Source organism: Podarcis filfolensis (genome assembly GCF_964270895.1).
Source record: "Podarcis filfolensis genome assembly, chromosome: 4".
Lineage (NCBI taxonomy): Eukaryota > Metazoa > Chordata > Lepidosauria > Squamata > Lacertidae > Podarcis > Podarcis filfolensis.
Window position 1 is genome coordinate 53,570,412 of NC_139607.1, and position 20,424 is coordinate 53,590,835.

The 20,424-nt window shown below is 42.7% G+C and overlaps 1 protein-coding gene and 1 long non-coding RNA gene across 2 annotated transcripts in view; one reads left to right on the forward strand and one right to left on the reverse strand.

Annotated features, from left to right (window-relative positions):
* Window positions 1-6,257, reverse strand: part of HUNK (hormonally up-regulated Neu-associated kinase) — a 57,209-nt gene extending 50,952 nt beyond the window's left edge. The window contains exon 1 of the mRNA XM_083611910.1: window positions 5,416-6,257. Within this exon, the coding sequence (XP_083468036.1) occupies window positions 5,416-5,676 (261 nt within the window). The 5' untranslated portion in view covers window positions 5,677-6,257. The remainder of the gene's footprint in view (window positions 1-5,415) is intronic.
* Window positions 5,412-11,463, forward strand: LOC310761767. The gene is made up of 4 exons (XR_014547707.1): window positions 5,412-5,490; window positions 8,571-8,751; window positions 10,411-10,902; window positions 11,230-11,463. It is a non-coding gene; the product is annotated as an uncharacterized lncRNA (long non-coding RNA).
* The last annotated feature ends 8,961 nt before the right edge of the window (window positions 11,464-20,424 follow it).

Consider the following 20,424-nt stretch of genomic DNA (forward strand, 5'->3'; position numbering starts at 1 on the left):
CAGGGCGGCTGGGTAAACATAAAACTGTTAATGTATGTTTGCTTAAGCTGGGCATGAATTTTAAACTTTCTGAGACTGTATCCCAGTTGTAGGCTGGCTGACTAGAAGGAATAGCTACTGAACCCTCCCAGATCCATAGACACCCATCAGAGGACTTATATAAGGCTGGACACATGGGGTTCCTGCATTGTACAGACCATTACATTCCAGCAGGGGTTTTGTCTATTAGCAGAGGAAGCTAGTCCCGGATTACTCTTGGCTATGAAAGATTCAGGAGTCTGCTACAAGCATTATTTCATTTGTACAGTCTTGTCAGAAACACAGATGGCACAGCTCTGGTAGGAGAGAATTTTCTGTTTGGGCTCCTTGTATTATTTAACCCAGCTTTGCAACTAATGCCATGGAAACTTACGGAGTTGCTATCGCTTTTCTTAAAGAGAGAGCGTATGCACTCATGAAACCCACCTAAAGCTAATTATGTTATTTGCAATATTAAAAGTTTACATTACTTTATTATAATACCACTGTAAAAATAGCTTGCCTCACTTGTTTTCAGCTAATATATGTTTAACTGCCTCAATCTTCTCTATATTCATATTGGGTATGGAAACCATAGTCTGACAACATGAAAGTGGTATAAAAGTGGTCTTAAATAGAATACAAAAGACAAAACCTATAGCTATAACCAGTGCTTTTTTCTATAAAAATGTTTAGGGGTACTCTCATTTTCCTACTCATATTGAAATACTGCCCCTCAATGAGGCCAAACTTAGACCCCTAAAATGTTTAGGGGTATACATACCCCCTGCGTCCCCCCCCAAAAAAAACACTGGCAGTAACAAAAAAAATGGCTTAGATAAATTTTGTTGTGCTTATTTCAAACCAATAACCCCTTCCCCAAACACATGTAAAAAGGGTATTGGATGTTAATCAGCCAAAAGCCTGGTTGAAGAGGAACATTTTTGTCTGGCGCCTAAAGGTTTTTAATGAAGGCACCAGCTTAACCTCCCTTCCACAAAGGTCCATTCTTCTGCTGCCACCCTCCGGACCTCTCATGTGGAGGAGGCACACGAAGAAGGGCGTCAGAAAATGATGTCAGGGTCCAGGTAGGTTCATATGGAGAGAAGAGGTCCTTGAGGTATTGCGGTCCTGAGCTGTTTAAGGCTTAATTGGTCAAACCAGCACTCTGCATTGTTCCTCCGGTGAGCAACCTGGCCACCAAATTCTGCACCAGCCAAAGCTTCTGAACTGTTTTCAGAGGCAGTCCTACATAAAACTTTGATTTGACAGTCACTTTGACGAGTGGATCTGCACAATGCACCAATGTGAACTGCAACTCATTAATCAGTGCCACATTTATGAAAGAAACAGATTTCTTCAGAGTTGAGTCCCCTGACATAAAAAGCTCTTTGCCACTCTGTATACAGCTCTTAGCATTTGATAAGTCCAATGTGACAGGAAGCTTGAATGGAAGAATGATTGACAGTAAGGGAGTGGAATGGAATGCTGGGCGGAGCTAAGAGTGAGTGACAGTTTGAGTGCGGCTGCTGGAAAAAGACAGTTGGAATGTGGGTGCTTTTAACAGCTGTATAGCAACATAATTCAGCAGTTCCCCATCACTACATCTCCAGGCTGGGGGAAACAGAACCTGTTTTATCTGCTGCATGACAGGCAGAAATATAGGGAGCCTGTCAGGAAAAAGTGACAAACCTAGACCCTAGTTCGTAATGCCCTACTCATGCAAAGGGGTCCCTATGCAGTCAAGGGGTAGCAGAACCATGCCATAGGTCTCATCTGTGAGGTTTACCCTGCCTTGACATCTAGGTATTACCCATGGATGTCTGCATAGGTGCACACCAGGGGCAGAGAAAACAATTTAATCTTGGGGAACATCACAGACCAACTCTCCCTTGATTACATGGAAACCCCATCATGCGAGTAACACATAAAGAAGGCTACGGATTAGGAAGATTCTGCAGCATATACTCTTAAATAGTCTAAAAATTTGCTTATCCAGGAAGAGTACAGCACTGCCATTCCTGTGTATGTCTTATCTCTTATGAGCCCTGATGTCTTCTGTCTGTATTACTGAAGATGAAGTCCAATCTTAGATGAATGGAAGCATAAAGAAGTCTTGCTTTCTTTAAAGCATGTTGTAAATTCAGAACTATGTGTATGTGTAGTCCTGGGATAAGTGGACTGATGAGGCAGATTCACTTAGGCGAGAAGGCAAGAGAAAAACAGAGGTAGTAAAGTGCCTACTCTAGAATCATATATGAGCTCTCATGAGCCTTAAATTATTCAGTCCTAGTCCAGCTCCCTGTTGTCAGCCAATAGAACTGTTGCCCAAATAAATCTTGTTTAATTAATGGTATGAAACCTAGTCAATTAATTGTTTGTTTGTTTGACTGATTAAATTAAATTAGTTTGCATATGAAAAATAGGGGAAATACTTTTGTTTTTAGATGATGCAGTGGGTATAATCTTAGAAAATGCATTCTGCCTCCTCAGAATGAAGGGAATGCTTGCAGTATGTAGGTAGTATAAATATTAAAAATAAAGTTTTTACTTTTTTAAAAAAATCATCTGCTTGATAAATCAAGGGAACCTTTCTGATTGACATAAATATGTTAGTTAATAAATGGATCTACTAGTTAAATATTTCTGCCACAACAACATCTAAGCTTGATGTTCTTCTAGCAACACTTCTATATCTATTTTCTCTTGCTGTCCCCAAGAGATTGCTTTAACTGCTGTTCATTTAACCTCTGCTTTTACAACTCTCCTGATAACAAGGGCATGACCCAGCGTTTTAGGAACACAGCACCAGATGACACTATGAAGCAGATATGAAATAACAACTCGTTACCTGAACCTGATAATTCTCTGCATGTTTGCTTGGGAGCAAGCTCCATTAAGCTCAGTGAGATTTAGTTTTGAGTAAACATGTACAGGACCAGACTGCATGTACAAAAGAAACAACATGTCTTATTGTATTGGCATCTGTTTAGTAAAAAAAAGAACCTTCAAATGACAAAAAATGAGGTAGACTGTAAAGAAACTTTTTTTTTAACTAAAATAATGTGTGTTGATTACAAAGACTGATCCTACAATGTGGCTTACTTCCAGGTAATGTGAACTGTGACCTTAAGCATATTTAATAACCTGAAGCATATTTATTTAGTTTATATACTTTTTAGAGACCCCATTCAAATGGTGCATTACCACAATGCATAAGAAAATTCATATTTCTTATGAAAATTAAAATACTGAAAATCAATAAAATTTAAAACAAACAGCAAGAGCTAAACGATCACGTGAGCTTCACTAAAAGGATGATGAGAAGCTGAGGATGATGTCTGAAAGGAAATCAAAGAGAGGGTCATATGCACTTCATGGAGGAAGAAACTACAGCTGAGGAGTCAGTGCTGGAAAAGGTTTGTCCCTGATACCCACCAGCAAGATAGCTCATTAAGGGAAAGCAAGAGAGCAGGGCCTCTACTGTCAGCCCCAACACCTGGGTAGGTAAAAATGGTACTTCAAATTAATTGGTCCCAAACCATTTAAAGGTTAAGAACATAACATTAAACTGAGCTTGAATATGAATAGATATGAATATGCAACTGGCAGGGAATAGGTGTACATGATCAAAGCGCTTGACTCCCAAAAGCATCCTGGTGGCTGTTATATGCTATTTGGATCTTCAGAGACAGCCCATAGTGATCTAACCAGAAACACTTCTGAAGTTTAGCCATACAAGATATCTGGATCACTGGGTCACACACCACAATTACCCAAGAGTCCAGTGTCGCTGTCAAGCATTAACCCACATACCTGTTTGGTAAGAGTTTCCAAAATATTCTGGAGTTGTCATCTTCAAATCACATTTTGGAGTTGTCCTGGAATGGCCCTACTTATTTCCCTTACACTACCATTTAAGTGTACGTGGTTTAATTAAGCATGGTCATTTGTGTCATATACTATTGAGCAAAGCTGCATGTTATCAACAAAGTTATTATATTTAGAGCACACACTGAATAATGCCAAAAGCAAGAACCTTTCTAGGTGCGGTTGTCACCCATTTGTTATGTCAAATCCAGACACAGTCTGTATTGAGCGTCTGTTGTAGTGTTATTGCATCTTCGCAGCACTAAATGCTTTATTTTTACTAATTGGAAAATGCATAACATATCTACTGCAAAAGCCTGGGCAACTACTGATTACTGTGTACTTTGCTATGGCCACACAACTTCTGTGTTTTTGTGTGTGTGGCATAGTCTCTATTGGACCAACAGCCTCTACACTGTAATAAAAACAGAAGGTCAAAGTTAAAGGACCCCTGGATGGTTAAGTCCAGTCAAAGGGACTATGGGGTGCGGTGCTCATCTCGCTTCAGGCCAAGGGAGACGGCGTTTGTCCACAGACTGCTTTCTGGGTCATGTGGCCAGCATGACTAAACCACTTCTGGCACAACGGAACACCGTACTGAGTAACAGAACACACGGAAAAGCTGTTTACCTTCCTGCAGCAGCAGTACCTATTTATCTACTTGCACTGGTGTGCTTTTGAACTGCTAGGTTGGCAGAATATTGGGCTAGTTGAGCCTTTGGCCTGATTCAGCAGAGTTCCTCTTTGGTTCTTAAGGCAGCTTACATGTCACATTAAAAAGCACAATCCTATGCATGCTTATACAGTGATTAATCCCATTACTGTATGTTCAGTGGAGCACAATACAACAACCATTGCACACAGGCATAGGATTGTGCTGTCATATTTTTTTAAGTGCCACAAGGCATTGCTGCATTCGGCCACCTCACATTTTATGTCTTTGGTGGCTCTCTTCTCTTGGTGCACCTCAACACTGGAATACCCCTCCTGCTATGTGTTTTGTTTGTTGATTATTGTTATTATTATTACCCCTTGCCGTAGGAAGAATCCCACGCACGGAAAGCGCGGGGGGCGCTTGCCCATTTAAGCAAAAAAGCCAGCGCTAGAGCTCTCGTCCATCCTTATTACAAAGGATAGGAAGAGAACCGGAGGGAGAAGCGTCTGGGCGAGCGGGAAAGTAGCGAACAGCGGCCCCTGGGGGGCGACTCCCTGACGGGAATTTGGGGGACGCGGCGCGCGAATAGACAGAGCGAACGGGCGAGGCGGCGGGGGACTGTCGGGGAAGAGGGAACCGCTTGACCGGACATTCAACCAAATTTCGGCCGCGGGGGGGGGGGGAGGCTGGGACTGTACTGGGACAAAGCGGCGATAAGCAGGCAACTGCCCGAAGCAGTCCGGGCAGCGGAATAGGCGGCGAAGTCGCCTCACGTGGGGCCACCTCAGGGGCAACAAAGCCTGACTCGGTTCATATGGCGGGAAAACAAAAGGCTGCCCCCCCCCCTCGAGCGCGGGGCGAGAGCCAAGTACCTTTTCTCCGGTCACGACGTGCAGCCCTTCCCGCACTTTGGCAAAGGACCCCTCGCCCAACTTCCTTCCGATCAGGTAATTGCCCACGCGCTTGGTGTGCTGGAACTCGCGGAGCCGCTCCCGGGACGCGGCCGCGTTGACCCAGGCGGCCAGGAACGTCCCCTCGGGGCTGAGGGGGGGCGTCGTGGGCTCGTCGCCGCCGTCGCCGAAGCTCGCCGCGGGGGGCTCGCTCAGGAGCCCGTCGCCAGCAGCCGCCGGCATCCTACTGCTGCTGCTGCTCCCGCCGCCGCAACTCGGTGCAATCAATGCCTTCTCTTTGCAACCCTTGCTGCGCCCAAGAGCTTCTGAGAAACTCGCTTCTTTCTTTCTCTAGCTCCTGCTTCTGCTCCCGCTACTCCCCAAATTCAAGTCTGCAGCACCAGCCTGCCAATGTGATCGGCACCCGCGTGTGCACGTGGGGACCCGACGGCGGCTGGCTGGCTGCTGAGGCGCACTTTGCCTCTCAGGGAAATGTCAAGCAAAGAGCAAAACCAGCAAGCAATGAAAAAAGCAAAATAACAGAAAAGAAACCCGGTTTGCCAACGGGGTCTGGCCGGCTTGGTGGAGATCTAGCGCGATTCGGCCGCCACGAGGAACTAGCCCCGGATCACAGCCGCGCAGCTTTGCAGCCAGGTCCGGCGAGCTGCGAGGCTGAGGCTGTGCACGCCTCACGTTAAAGAGGGAGCCTGAGCCAGCTCCCGCAGATCAATTGTCTCCAGTCTCCGTGGAAGCCCGTTGGCTGCCTTCCCCTCGTTGGATCTGTCGATCACTTTTCCCCTCCCTCTCGTACCGCGCCTGGCTGCCTCCTTCTCCTGGTGCTGCTGCTTGAGGCTCTCTCCCCCTCTTGCGGGGAGGGGTCTGGGGAGGCGGGGGGGGAGGAGAGAAACGTTTCATTCAGGCTAAATTGGCAGTAATTTAATCCGATCCCTCTGCTGAGAACAGATGCAATGAAAACTCGACAGCAGTCGTGGTCCTTTAGAAATTCGGGCAGCTCCCCCTGCCCCCCCCCGTGTTTTTGGTGTAATGCAGATTCAACCCTAAAGCCAAATCGCATCGAAGAGCCCCCTTGCCAGCGAGTTATTTACGCCTTCAATTCACGAAGATGCTGCATTTCTCTCTATAATTAGGGCAGTCAAGCCGTGACAGGCGCTCTGCGTGACTCCTTTCGGAGCAAAGCCTGGTTTATTTTTCTCAAGATCTCTTTTATTCCTTCCCCGATAATATTTTTCTTGTGTTGCTTTGTGCCCCTTTTGTGTTTGAAAGCACTTCACTTTGCTTTCACTTCTTTGCGGGTGACATGTGCTCCAGAGCTCAGATCGTGACAGCCCTGGCAATAAAAGCATAAGCGGTCCCCACCTCCCCTTTCTGTTGTAAGAAATTGAGGCTGAAAATGCAGTTACCTTGGCAGCTTAAAGCAAAGGAAAGCCCCGCCTTATATTATACATTATTTTTATTTAGAGCTGCAGCCTCCATTTTATGTTCTCAGCCCTCTTGTTTTTAACAATTCCCAACCTCAGCTTTAGGAAGCATTACATCCTTCATTCTAACTGCTATCTTAAAACGCTCCACACTTCCACAATGCAACTTGAGTAAATATAACTACATACAGGGACTATGAATAGTTGGGGAAAGTCACAACTATTGCTTGTGCGAGACAAACTCATAAATAATATCAATGCCCCCCCCAGGGCAAATAGAGACAGCCAATCATCCCCTCCATGTGCACAAATCACATCCTAGGCCTTTACTGAGAGTCTGCCAATCCTCAGGTGCCTTTTTGGGGGGAGATGCAGGAGGCAGGACTGGCAGGCAGGTCCCCCTTTCACTACTGGACTTCTACTTGCGGAGCTTTGGATGCCATTTATAATTAATTGACAATTTGCTGTCCTTTAATGGTACCCCCAGATCTGCTACCTGCCATCTCCATCAGAGTGCATTTCGACGAAAAAGGGAATTGCTGGCATCAATAGCCCTAATCCTTTCTGCAAATGTTTTAATTGCAATACACTCCGTGTGACAATTACCCTGATCACTTGCTGAAATTACTAATTCCATAGTTTAGAAAAGCTTTTTATATAGAAGTATACAGGAAAAAAAGCTGAAATCATATGCTTTTGTTTACGGGAATTAATCCCTCTGAACTCAGTGTGACTTATTTCTGAATAAACACCCGTAGGATTGGGCTATATAAGAATCTAATTTTGTTCCCCCAACGTAGTCTAATGGTAGGTCTGATGGTAACGTAACCTTAGCTTGTGTGCTGATACTGCAAAACTTTGCATACACCAATAGTACTATCACTAAGTCTTTTAATTGTGATATTTTAATAAGCCAATCACCCTACATCGTATCCCAAGGCTGAATATGGTTCTCATTACCTGTTTCCATATTCAGCACAGCACAGTAGCCTGAATGAAGTTTATATGCCTATGAACCCCAGAAAAGGCTTATCCCCTCCATAAGGTACCTTCTCTACAAATCTAGTTCATTTCTCTCCCAGCTATGTGCAGGTTTTTCAGTTGATATTGGCCCCCTGAAGATTCAATAGACTGAAGCACTACTTTCCATCTGCCTTGTGTTCTTGTGTTCTTTATCCCAAGCCTCATATAGTGCACTTAGATCTGTTTCGCATTGGTTATAATTTGTTCATTGCCAGCCTCTACAGGGATCCATAGGGCTAGTTCCAGATCCATAAACAGAGAGCTTAAGAGTACATCACAAGGCAATAATAAAAATAGATAAACAGGTGTTTTATTTGCTTCATGTTTTTATTGTGGCCAGTTTATTTAGCATAGCTGTTACATCAAAGAAAGACATCATCTGGGCGTATTCATTGATCCAAGGGTAATATGTTAACTTCAACCCTAGAACATTAAAGGAAGTGTTTTCCAGTTATTTTAAAAACTGGGATTTCCGCAGGGTGTTGAGTGTGTTGTGAGAACAGGGATCAAAAGTCAATTGCCTGCCCAGTCCCAAACCAGGACTGTAGAGAGAGTGGTCTGAGGATAAACATGTAATGGCATCAGTGTTTCTGTTCTCTAGCATAGCATTCATGGGGTTCAGTTATTTGCCATAAATTTTTTAGAAAAGATAAGTGCGGTATGATTGTCTTGAAGATTTGGGAAATTTAAAAAACCATTTCGCAGAGAAATACACCTTAGCTAATGAAAAATGGAGCCCTTCTGTATTCCAAAGGAAAGTGAAAAAAGCCCATCGGACCATTTTCATGAAACAGATCAGTGGCACCGAAACAGACAGATTCAAAAGTATATCAGATGGGGGAGAATGTTAACTTTGGTAAGTTCATACACACACTATATTAATAGTTAAAATTTCTAACTCTAAATCTGTGGCCACTGCTTCCATTGTATTAATTCAAAAAGACTACACAAGGGTGATGTCTTTAAGAATATAGTGTTTGTATGCGTACCCAAAGAGGTGGCCAAACTGATTTTGAGAGCAACCCAATGCAGAAGAAGCTGGCATAAAGTAAGCCAGTGTAAATTAAGCCGAGATAAAGTTACACCAGATCCAAAACCCATTCAGTAATGGGGCTGCTGCTGCTCTCTCCAAATCTGGCAGAGCAGTGGCCGACCTTGGGGTCTCAAATTTTAGCGGTGCCTAGTGCAACGCCAAAATTTGGTGTTCCCCCACCTCTCCCCTTCCATTCTACATCATAGTTACAGTTCCCCTGAAGCTCCGCATCCAGTGCAACCGAAGCGGTCACTCTCCCCTAAATCAGTCACTGGAAAGAGGGCAAACAAGCCTTTAAAATGGTTATGTTATCAGGTTGATGACCAAGCTGAATAACCTTGGGATCAACCTAAGTCCCCTTTCTGTGGTCCCATTCCTGCCACACCTCCAGAATGCCTTTTTTGGGGGACTTACATTGGGCTCAGCTCAGCAGGCTAAGCTGGGATGAGCTGGGAGGGGTGGCTAACACCCCAGAGGACAGGATCACACTTCAAAACAACCTTGACAGATTAGAGAACTGGGAAAAAACAAACAAGATGAATTTTAACAGGGAGAAATGTAAAGTATTGCACTTGGGCAAAAAAAATGAGAGGCACAAATACAAGATGGGTGACACCTGGCTTGAGAGCAGTACATGTGAAAAGGATCTAGGAGTCTTGGTTGACCACAAATTTGACATGAGCCAACAGTGTGACGCGGCAGCTAAAAAAGCCAATGCAATTCTGGGCTGCATCAATAGGAGTATAGCATCTAGATCAAGGGAAGTAATAGTGCCACTGTATTCTGCTCTGGTCAGACCTCACCTGGAGTACTGTGTCCAGTTCTGGGCACCACAGTTCAAGAAGGACACTGACAAACTGGAACGTGTCCAGAGGAGGGCAACCAAAATGGTCAAAGGCCTGGAAACGATGCCTTATGAGGAACGGCTAAGGGAGCTGAGCATGTTTAGCCTGGAGAAGAGGAGGTTAAGGGGTGATATGATAGCCATGTTCAAATATATAAAAGGATGTCACATAGAGGAGGGAGAAAGGTTGTTTTCTGCTGCTCCAGAGAAGCGGACACGGACAGCCTTACTGTATGCCTCTTTGCAGCTGAATTACAGCAGCGATTCAGGCACTGGAAATCACCTTAGAAACTGGTGATAAATATAACATTTTGACACCCTTAATAAATGTGGTAGGAAGAGTGAATGCATGAATGCTGGCAAAAAGAGGGGTACCAAATTTGATATGTATTTTTTAATTGCACCCAGTACCATTATTACAGCTGTGTATGTGTGAGGGGCTGTTGATTAGAGACCCAAGCATGCAAGTAAAGCCAAAGATATGAATAGCATAGGAGCGATAAAAGCAGAATTTCCCATACAAAATTAATGGAACACTCCCCCATCCCCAAATGACCACAGGTTTTTAGTATAGAGTAAAAGTTGCCTTTTACATTGCTGTGCATATCACTACCTAGCTTGTTTTCTTGCGCCCACAGCCCCAATTCCTATTCAATGCAGCAGTCATCTACGCATGCACAATGGATGCCTAAAATGTAAACACCTTGCCTTAACTATGGCTTATGGTTTCAAATGGTTTGGAAGCTGTTTTGAGGAAAAGCACATAATAAAGAAACTACAGAGTAAAGATGAATTGTGGCTAACTTCTTGTGTACTGAGGTTCAAACACCAGCAGTAGGAGAGCACTGGAGTCTTAAGTAAATACACAGCCTACCTTGCAAGCAGAAACAAGCTAAGTACATTAGGATGCCATTTATTTTGCAATGACATGGTGTTTGAACTCAGATACTTGATGAAACAGATACAGGCAAAAGGGCATTGTTGGGTACTTAGAAGATGCGGAGGCATAAAATTTGCATATGCTCATTAATATGTATAGGTGCAAATTTAGGCCAACTTTCAGAGGGGAGAAAACAAACTGGCTCTTGCTCTCAGGGCATACTCTCTAAGCTGTTGGGACTTATTATCATGTAAGTGTATAGGAGTGCAGCCCTGTGGCACCATCCTGTGCATGTTTATGCAGCATTAAATCCTGAGCTCAGTGGGATTTACTCCCTAGTCATTATATTTAGGGTTGAATTGCAACTTAAGTGCTTTTTTTTTTTTTTACAAGTTCTCTGATAAAATTCTTAACGCATATACCAACCCAACTGAAATATTTAGTATTAAATGAAGAGGATGTATAAGATACTGTGTTAGTTAAGCAAAATGAATAACGTATGCAACCTTTTCCCATTGTATTAATCTGGAGCTCTAAAATTGGAAAATTCATTTTTTCTGTCTTCCTTTGTATACAGAGAGACTTGCAAATGAGTTTCAACAATAATCGTGTGGCATATCACAGTTTACTTGATGCAGTTGGGTCTCTGTGCGATTCTCATCACTAATGAAGACACCAGAGATTAACTGCTAAGGGATTCAGTTATGAAGAACATGTTTTTATTATCAAATGTTAAGACTTCTGAATGCACGGAGGAATCAATATACTTTGAAATAAAGCCTGATTATTAAATAAAGAGTATAAAAACAAATTTAAGGTGCAGATGAGCACTGCTTCATTTAGCTATACTGTAAACATGTTCATTTGATATATTCCATTTTTATATATCTGTTATATATCTGCTCCTAAGATGGAGCGGATGTCACAAGGGACCCTGCATGAGTTTGATGGGCTCTGGACCAATGGCCCCTCCATTGCCTGCTCCCTCAGGTTCACAGCACAGTGAGGGGGCAGACCTCTCAGTGTATAAGGGTGTATGAGGCAGCCATTTTGGGGAGAAAGATGAGGGAGAGATCGGGATGTTGAGGGTGGAATGTGGAGGATGCGGTTCAGTTATGCAGGGCAGGACTTACTTGCCCTTCCCCAATATTGTATTCAAGTTGGCATCCCTGGGTGGGTGGAACAGAGGCAGAGCACAACCCTTGGACCACCTTGTAAGTTGTTTTGAATATATTCTCAATGGTTTTAAATATATATTTACAATATGTGTTCCTGGGTAGATTTTTAAAGGGTTTCCTCTTTAAAATCGACCTGAAAATAGGATGTGACAGACTTAGACCCACCCAATCTGAGAATATGGGCAGTCTGAACTTTAATGTGTACCTATGATTAGACATTGGGTTTGGGGCGATTACAGATGCCACAAATATTTTGTGTGTCTGATGAAGTGGGCTCTAGTCTGCAAAAGCTAATGCCACCATAAATCTGTCTTGAAGATGTCCTAATACTTTTTCTTGGTTTTGTTGCAACAGCCTAACATGGCTACCCTTCTGGAATTTTCCCATCGCATGCTGATTATTATAGCTGAACATTTTCTATGGTAGGAAATTCCCCCGTTATTCATGTATTTGTGCCTTTATTTTGCCAATCAGAAGTGCCAGTTGACATTTCACATGCCGAGAGACTCATCCTTATCTTCTGAATTTCCATTTTGGTCTGCATGCACACTTTCATGAGAGAGCTATTTTAATCACAGCCCTCAATTCACCTTCACTTCAACTTTTGAGCACAAGTTACCAAGACTGCCACACTGTGGTTTATGGAGCAACGAGTCTGCAAACGTGTCTGAAGCAAAGCAAAGCATTGCCAAAAGTGATGCAAATTCATCACTGACTGCTGCCACTTCAACAAAATGTTTACTCCTTGTCTACAGTCTTGGCTCTTTGCTGACTCCTTGATTTTCAGACAGACAGAGATATTTCTCTGACGTGGAAACAGATTTCATTATTATTATAGGATGATTTTTACATATCAGTGAGAAACTTGATTTCCTTACATGATAATTGCAGCTTGCAATTCAATTTCTTTCTCTCTGAACTACTAATTTCTCCTTATTCTGTATCTATGAACAAACCAGTTCCTGTAATTTACTTGAATTGCAAACAAGGATGTTTTAAATATGTCTTGCCTATCATATCATCATTTTCCTTTATGTTTTAAATATAAATTTAGTGACAGTTGCTTATGTCATTCATATATATATATATCCCGAACAAATAAGCTATAACACAAAATACACTACAGTAATATATATGGTAACTTGCACACAAACAAATTAAAACACAAACGTACACACATACACCATGCAAGAGAAGTTGACATGCAGGAGGAACTTATTTGTCACTGGTTATATTGCCAGCATCAGATTGCTCTAATGCCTGCATATTAAAAACCAAACAAAGAGCCATGCAAATTGCTGCCACTGGTTAGTTGCCTAGCAACTATACAGTGAGTACTGAAAACAAAGTACTGTCATACTACACTACCATGCTGAGCTTGAAACAAAGCCTATAGTATGACTTGTGAAACACTATAAATCTGAAATATTTAAAAGGGTTGACCAAAAAAAATAAAAAGATATTTTGAGACTCTCTTGATTTTACAAATTTTCCTCAAGGGAATGGGCTCACAGGTAATGCCATGAGAAATACTGTAATAATTTATGCCCTCCCAAATGTGTTTATCTTGAAGGTGCCACAAGACTCTTGGTTTGTTTGTTTGTTTGTTTGTTTGTTTGTTTTTGCTGCAAAAGACTAATGGAGTTATTTCTTTGGAAACTGTAATATGAGAAAGATTTAGAGCTATAGCTCACATCTCCCATCCATGATGCCCCTGTCTACAGGCAGCAAGCAAGCAATATTGCTATGCTTGTGCACCTATTGTTTACTCCTGCTATGTCTTTGGCTTTTTGTGCAGGTGTAAAAATGGAGCCTTGTGTATGCATGTGGAATTTTGTTCCTAGGGAGGCTGTGGCAGGGGGAGGATCAGACAAACCACAGTGATCCTGTACGTGATTAGAGCTTTAGCATATATACTTTAAAAACAACAACAGTCTTAGGTCACTTCCAGACTCTTGCATGGATCTCTCACCCATTTGGGGAGATGCTGGAATATGTCCTTTGCACAAGAAAGGACGCCTTCATAATCCACCCGCAAGAAAGCGGCTACATTGTGATAAATTAGGGATGAAGGAGAACTTCAGTGTGGTTCACATTTTAACGTGACCCAACCTAATTTGCACTTCTAGAAACCAAATGCAAACTGAAATGCAGCTCTCCTTTGAGTTTCATAGTCGTCTGAATTTTACGATGTAGTTCTCCAACTGATAAATGTGGATAAAAATGCACATATTAGGGGAAGGTGTTCCTAATAATGAGTATTAGGGAAAACTTGCATTACGTTAAGATAAGTTGCTTGTAAAAATCTATATAGTAGGAAAAATTGGCACTAAAAACATTGACAATTTTTCATGAGAACTTAAAAAAACATTCACATACTGATGTGAAGATTTGGAGAACTGAACTGAACTGAATCAAAGAGAAACCAAAATTGAGAGGTTCAGCCACCACTGTGATAAAGAAGAATGGCACTGCAAGGCTCTGGTGTAACAAATTCACTTCCTCCCCAAATCACACTTTTTTGCACTAAGCAAAGTGATGAGAAAAAGGAAGTGTGGGATAACTACTGCATGAAGGCAATGTTCTATAACCACTGCACCATTTTTTATTTTTTAGTGCAAGGATGAATGTACAATAGATAGGTTGTCTGGAAATGTCCTTCTGTACAAATACTCAGAAGGAAGGCACATGATGGCTGGAGGTAGGAATAGAATCTTGTGGCATCCAGATCCAGAGGTTTTTGCACTACATTGACAATGCTGGCTGGTGCTGATGGGAGTTGGAGTCCAGCAACATCTGGAGGTCCTCAGGCACCCCACTCCTGCTCTATACCATCAGCTTTGAGCCACCATTGCATCACTTGTCTTTTCTTGCAGCAGCCAATGCAGTTGACTGCACCCTGATTCTCTTTTCCCCTTGACCTCCAGGACAGATTCTGGCAGCTGTCTTGTCAAGCCAATTACTTTGGACAGGAATCTGGCAGGAAGCCTTGCTTGTTTCTGCCCCTCTGCACTTTATACAAGCCTCCAAGAAACAGTAGGCCTAAATGTAGCTCTCTAGTGATGGAAAAGAGACAAAGCCTGCAGAACTGGATGCAAGGTCACCTTATTATAACACAGCTTGACAAGGCTCATTTAAGAAATGAAGGCACAGTACAGTACCTGGTTACAGTCAGAATTAGAATATTTGTCTGCTTGATGCATTTGCTTCAGCTTTCAGAAGAAGGAAGAGCACAATGTGCTGGCACCACTCGTCACCTAAGTGTTGCTGTAACTATGGGGATGAAATATACCGAAGTATATTTATGGAAGAGAGAGATTTCTGTGCAGTTTCCCAAAAGCACAGGCTGACTGAAGTATGAAGAGACCTCTTACTCGCTTGCACAGGACTGCTGAAATTAAGATGCGAAGACTTAATTTTTTTCCCCAAGCAAGTTGCTGATATTCCTCCACTTGATTTAATATATTTTGTCTGCAAAGCTGCAAATATCACCCTGACATAGATCACTTTTGCTAGCTGTTTTACAAGATCATTTCCTAGAAAATACATATAGGAGTTTCTAGACTCTAGATTATATTCTCTAGGGGAGGTGTGGTGAACCTCCAGATGTTGCTAAACTACAGCTCCCAAAGTCTTTGGGCACTGGTCTGGCTTGCTGGTTTCTAATGGGAATGGTAGTTCAGCAACACCGGGAGGGCCTAACATTCCTTGCACCTTTCCAAGGGCATAAGGTATCTGATTTCGACTGAAGACTGGTTTGCTAGACAAGCAACAGCTCCTTCAGCTTAATGAATCTTGAGTTGCCCCTGGAAGAGGAGACTGGACATTTGATGACCACGAACAGTTCTCATGAATAGAGGACAAAGGAAAATAAATGATTCCCATTCCAACTTGAGAAATATCCTTGAATTACTAACCCATCCCCCACCAAAAGGGGAAAGGGCTAGCATTTATTTTGCTCAAAGCAACCATACTGAATTCCACATTATGATTTGCTTGTACTAAGTATATCAGTAGGGATAAGCACATTTTTTTTGTTTTTATTTTATTTTATGATTGTAATGTACGTAGTACTATTTTTATAACCCATGCTGTAACCATTTGGTGAAAGGCAGATTATAAGTATGAATAAATAATTATTTCACAAACATGAAACCTGTGATGTTTTAAACTGTAATTCTTATGCGACTTTTGAAAGTGTGTGTCAGGGGTTGGAATTGCAAAGATCACAAACTAGATCACACTTGCACAAAAACAGCAAGAGCCAACCAAACGTTTCAGATCTAGATTGCACCTCCAAGCATGCATGGTAGATACATGTTTATGGTGTGGGCGTCCACTAGGAGGATCTGTACAAAGAAGTTAGCATCTTTGGTGAGGATTTAGTCTTTGTGTACATAAGCGCCATCTGGTGGTGTTTATTAATATTGATTCAGTATGTACCGTATTTTTCGCTCGATAACACGCACCTGACCATAACACGCACATAGTTTTTAGAGGAGGAAAACAAGAAAAAAAAATTCTGAATGAAACAGTGGATGTATCATTTTTGTGCTTCATGCTGCGGCCACAGACATGTGATTTGACGGTGAGTTTGGGGTAGCCCAATGCAAAGATCCTGAGGATCCATGTGGATCCATGCTTTGTAACCACGTTTTTGCACCATTGCAGCCCCAGGCAACAGTGGGTGTGTGATTTTGGGGGGGGGCAGGCTGTAGCCATGGACATGCTATGTGATCTGAGGGTGAATTTGGGGTGACCCAATGCAAAGATCCTGAGGATCCATCTGGATCCATGCTTTGTAACCACGTTTTTGCACCATTGCAGCCCCAGGCAACAGTGGGTGCGTGATTTTTTTGGTGCAGGCTGTAGCCATGGACATGCTATGTGATCTGAGGGTGAATTTGGGGTGACCCAATGCAAAGATCCTGAGGATCCATCTGGATCCATGCTTTGTAACCACGTTTTTGCACCATTGCAGCCCCAGGCAACAGTGGGTGCGTGATTTTTTTGGTGCAGGCTGTAGCCATGGACATGCTATGTGATCTGATGGTGAATTTGGGGTGACCCAATGCAAAGATCCTGAGGATCCATGTGGATCCGTGCTTTGTAACCATGTTTTTGCAGCATTGCAGCCCTGTTTTTGCATCAGATCATTGCTATGTGATCTGATGGTGAATTTGGGGTGACTCAATGCAAAGATCCTGAGGATCCATGTGGATCCGTGATTGGAACCACGTTTTAAGTAGGGAGGGAAGGAAAAACATAGAAGCGACAAGGAGAGGGGTGTGCAGAGAAGCAGCTGGCTAAGAATGCAGGAGAGGGGTTTTACCGGAGGGAGGAAAGGAAGGCAAAAGTCCCCCCCCCCACAAGCCAACCAGCTCTCTCTCTCCCCCCCCCCCAACCTGCATGTTGCCTTCGAGTCCCAGACGCACGGAGAGGAATCTGTTTTCCACTCTGCTTGCCTGGAGGGGAGGGGTTTTCTCTGCTCTTTGTTCCGTCTGAGCAAACACAGTAAGGAAACAGAAGCGGGTGGGCAGTAAGACCCTGAGGCAGAATGCAGGAAAGCCGCAGCTTCCTCTTTCCTCCCTTCTCCGGACGATTTGATATTTGCCTGATTTTTGCCTTCACTCACGCTTCTCAGCTCCAGGGACCACACATTCGCTCTATAACACGCACAGACATTTCCCCTTACTTTTTAGGAGAAAAAATCTGCGTGTAATAGAGGGAAAAATACGGTATTTTCTGTACATTAATTTGATTTAGCAAGCTGGCCATTGCTATTCTTTTGTTCAAACAACAATAAAAAGCACATCAGTATAGCATAAGATGTATGCAAAATTTTCCAAAATATTATCCATAATGTGATTAATAAAATGAAATAAAAAAGTGGTTAAGGAAACAAAAGATGTTATAAGGGATTAAGATTGCAATCTTTTCTGCATTTGCTTGGAAATATGTCTCAATTGAATTCAGTGAAACTTCCTTCTGAGTAGACATATATAGGAGTGCACTGTTAATCACTTTGATCCCACTCAATAGTAACCTTTCAGATTACTTGTAAGTATTTAACAGAATGATCTAAATATTAAATATATATATGTATGTTGTCTTCAGTGCAACACTATTCAAACATGTTCAGATGTCTTAACCTCTTTGCTCATCTTCTTCCTCTTGTATCCACCTCCTTAAATCTATGGGTTAATAAATAGCAGTATTATTCCTGTGTGTGTATCACAGTCTTTCATAACAAAATGCTTCACAGTAGTCGAGTCTGAGCCTGTTTATCAAATGTAAACTTCCTGTTTTCAAATACAGATTTTCTTTCTATATTTGCTGGAAAAGGGTATAAAGGATTATACCTGCCGACAACAATTCTGAGCTGATTCCTAAATCAACATTTTGCCTCGTATACTTACTGTTACATGTTAGTGTATTGTTACGAGTTGGGTGGGGGGTAGGCTGTATGCTTAAGCCCCTTTTTAATTCCTTGATCCAGCAAGTGTTAATATCTAAGCAGATGACAAATGCCTCCCCCTTCAACTCGCTGGTAGTTAGAGAGATAAAGGCCAGGGTTGAGGTGTATGTGTGGTAGAAAAGCTAGAAGCTGACTATCTGTAGGCTGGGCAGCTAAGAGACAGGGTTATACCTAATTTCTGTTGGAATCCAAGACTGTGAATTCTATCAAAGAAGCAAGACCCTCTTGGGGTGGTAATGCTGTGAACCCTTCTGTCGTAGGCTCAGGTTACATATACGTGTGTGTAAGTAAACCATATATCCTAAAGATACCACAGTCTCCACTGTCCGACATTCTGAAGGAAACATGAACCCTGGGTAAGTGACTGGGACCCCTGGAATCTCACAGTTTTGGGGAGATTGGGGAGGCATGCAACAGTATGAATTCATGGGAATAACTCAGTTTAATAGGTTATCCACATCATTTCATCCCGAGACAACCATAGTGAACCACAGCTAGTTGTCCCTCAGTTTTTTTGTCTGATTCATCTCACTCACAATATCACTTCAAAAAGTAGCAAATCTCTATAGAATTATTCCAGTGTCTATTTTGATAGCTTGCAAATTTCAGAAATAGCAGATTAGCAGAGGAATTACTTCTTCCAGGCTTGAATCTCCAGCCTGAATAAAGTCTATTCAGTAATATAAATCTTACTCTTCTACTGTAGGTGCTTGCAGAACTGTAGACCAGTCTGCTTTACTAGCTTTATAAACTGCCTTTTGGAGGTAACAGGATTACAGACATGGACCCAGGCACAAAAGGAAAGTAAACTAAAGCTACCTGAGGAAAACTAAAAGATAATGGGAATAAATTACACACATCAATTGCCAAAGCACTAAACATTTAAGAAACCATCCCTACATTCTGAGAACCTAAGCAACTACCTGCCAGTGGCTAATGTCCCCTTCTTGAGCAAGATTCTTGAGCAGGTAGTTGCTGTTGTAAACAAAAATTGCCCTTTTCCCCCTATGGGGTATCCAAGAGCCCATATAGAGTCCTTACATAGGTTCCCTATAGGTAGGAGAAGATAACAGAGGCCAACCAGAGAATATTGAGAAGCAAAGCACCTAGAAAGCTTGATCTTTATTGATCCGTTGCAACAGGGTGCTCCCCTAACCCGCAGGAGAGGAGGAACCCAGAAAAATGGTGCGCAAGGCCTTAAAAAGACTTTTGAAATTGCCACCCTGTAGATCAAGACCACCCCCAGAAACATCATACATACATCACAGAAGGGGTGTAACCTAAGACCACCCCCCAGATACATCATACCTACATCACAGAAAAGGCGGTCTAAACAGAAATTTGAATGTTGTTTTTCTCCTGTTGTTGTTTTTCTCCTGTCTGGCAGGTAACTTGATTCGATTGCCTGGGGAGCCTGGCCATTATTTTGTAGTGATAAATACTTAGTTCCTGGGCCAGGTCACAGGCTCACACCCTATTCATATCTTAAATGTGGCTTTAAGACAGGATTTGTGAGAAAAGAGACAATGGGGAGGTTTCCCAGTTTGAGCTTGCAGAGAAAACATTTGCTCAGTTTAGGAGTCAAAATGGTTCCAGGTCGGTCTTCCTGTGCTGATCTATGTACGTGCTTGGTATGCTTATGAACATTACCATATATCTAAGACCTCAAAATTCCTATCACATTGCTGATCAGATAGTGACTCAGCTATACAGCAGCAAATATAATATTTTAAGTGCGTTTTAGGTACATTATACAAATGTGACACTAGATGGCAATGGGGAGTTTATGGGAAATTCAATATATTTTTCAAAACTTTTTTTAAAAAAACATTTACACAGCATTTTTATATGTGTCTAGATTCCACCCCAGACACTTGTGGAGGAGACTAATGTGGGTCTGCTTTTGGCACAGAAACTGCCCCGGTTGCCTTTTCGGTAGTGCCGCCCGCCATGTGGACAGCGGTGGAGCATATGCCCAAGCTGCCCAGGAAGGGCACGGAGGGTGCCCTCCCAGGCACAAGATAGTCGCTCGGCACGCCTTGCAGACAGCGGCGGAGCAAGCCACTCACGGGGGCAGAGCAAGCTGCTCATGGCGGACATTCAGCACGCCACCCGC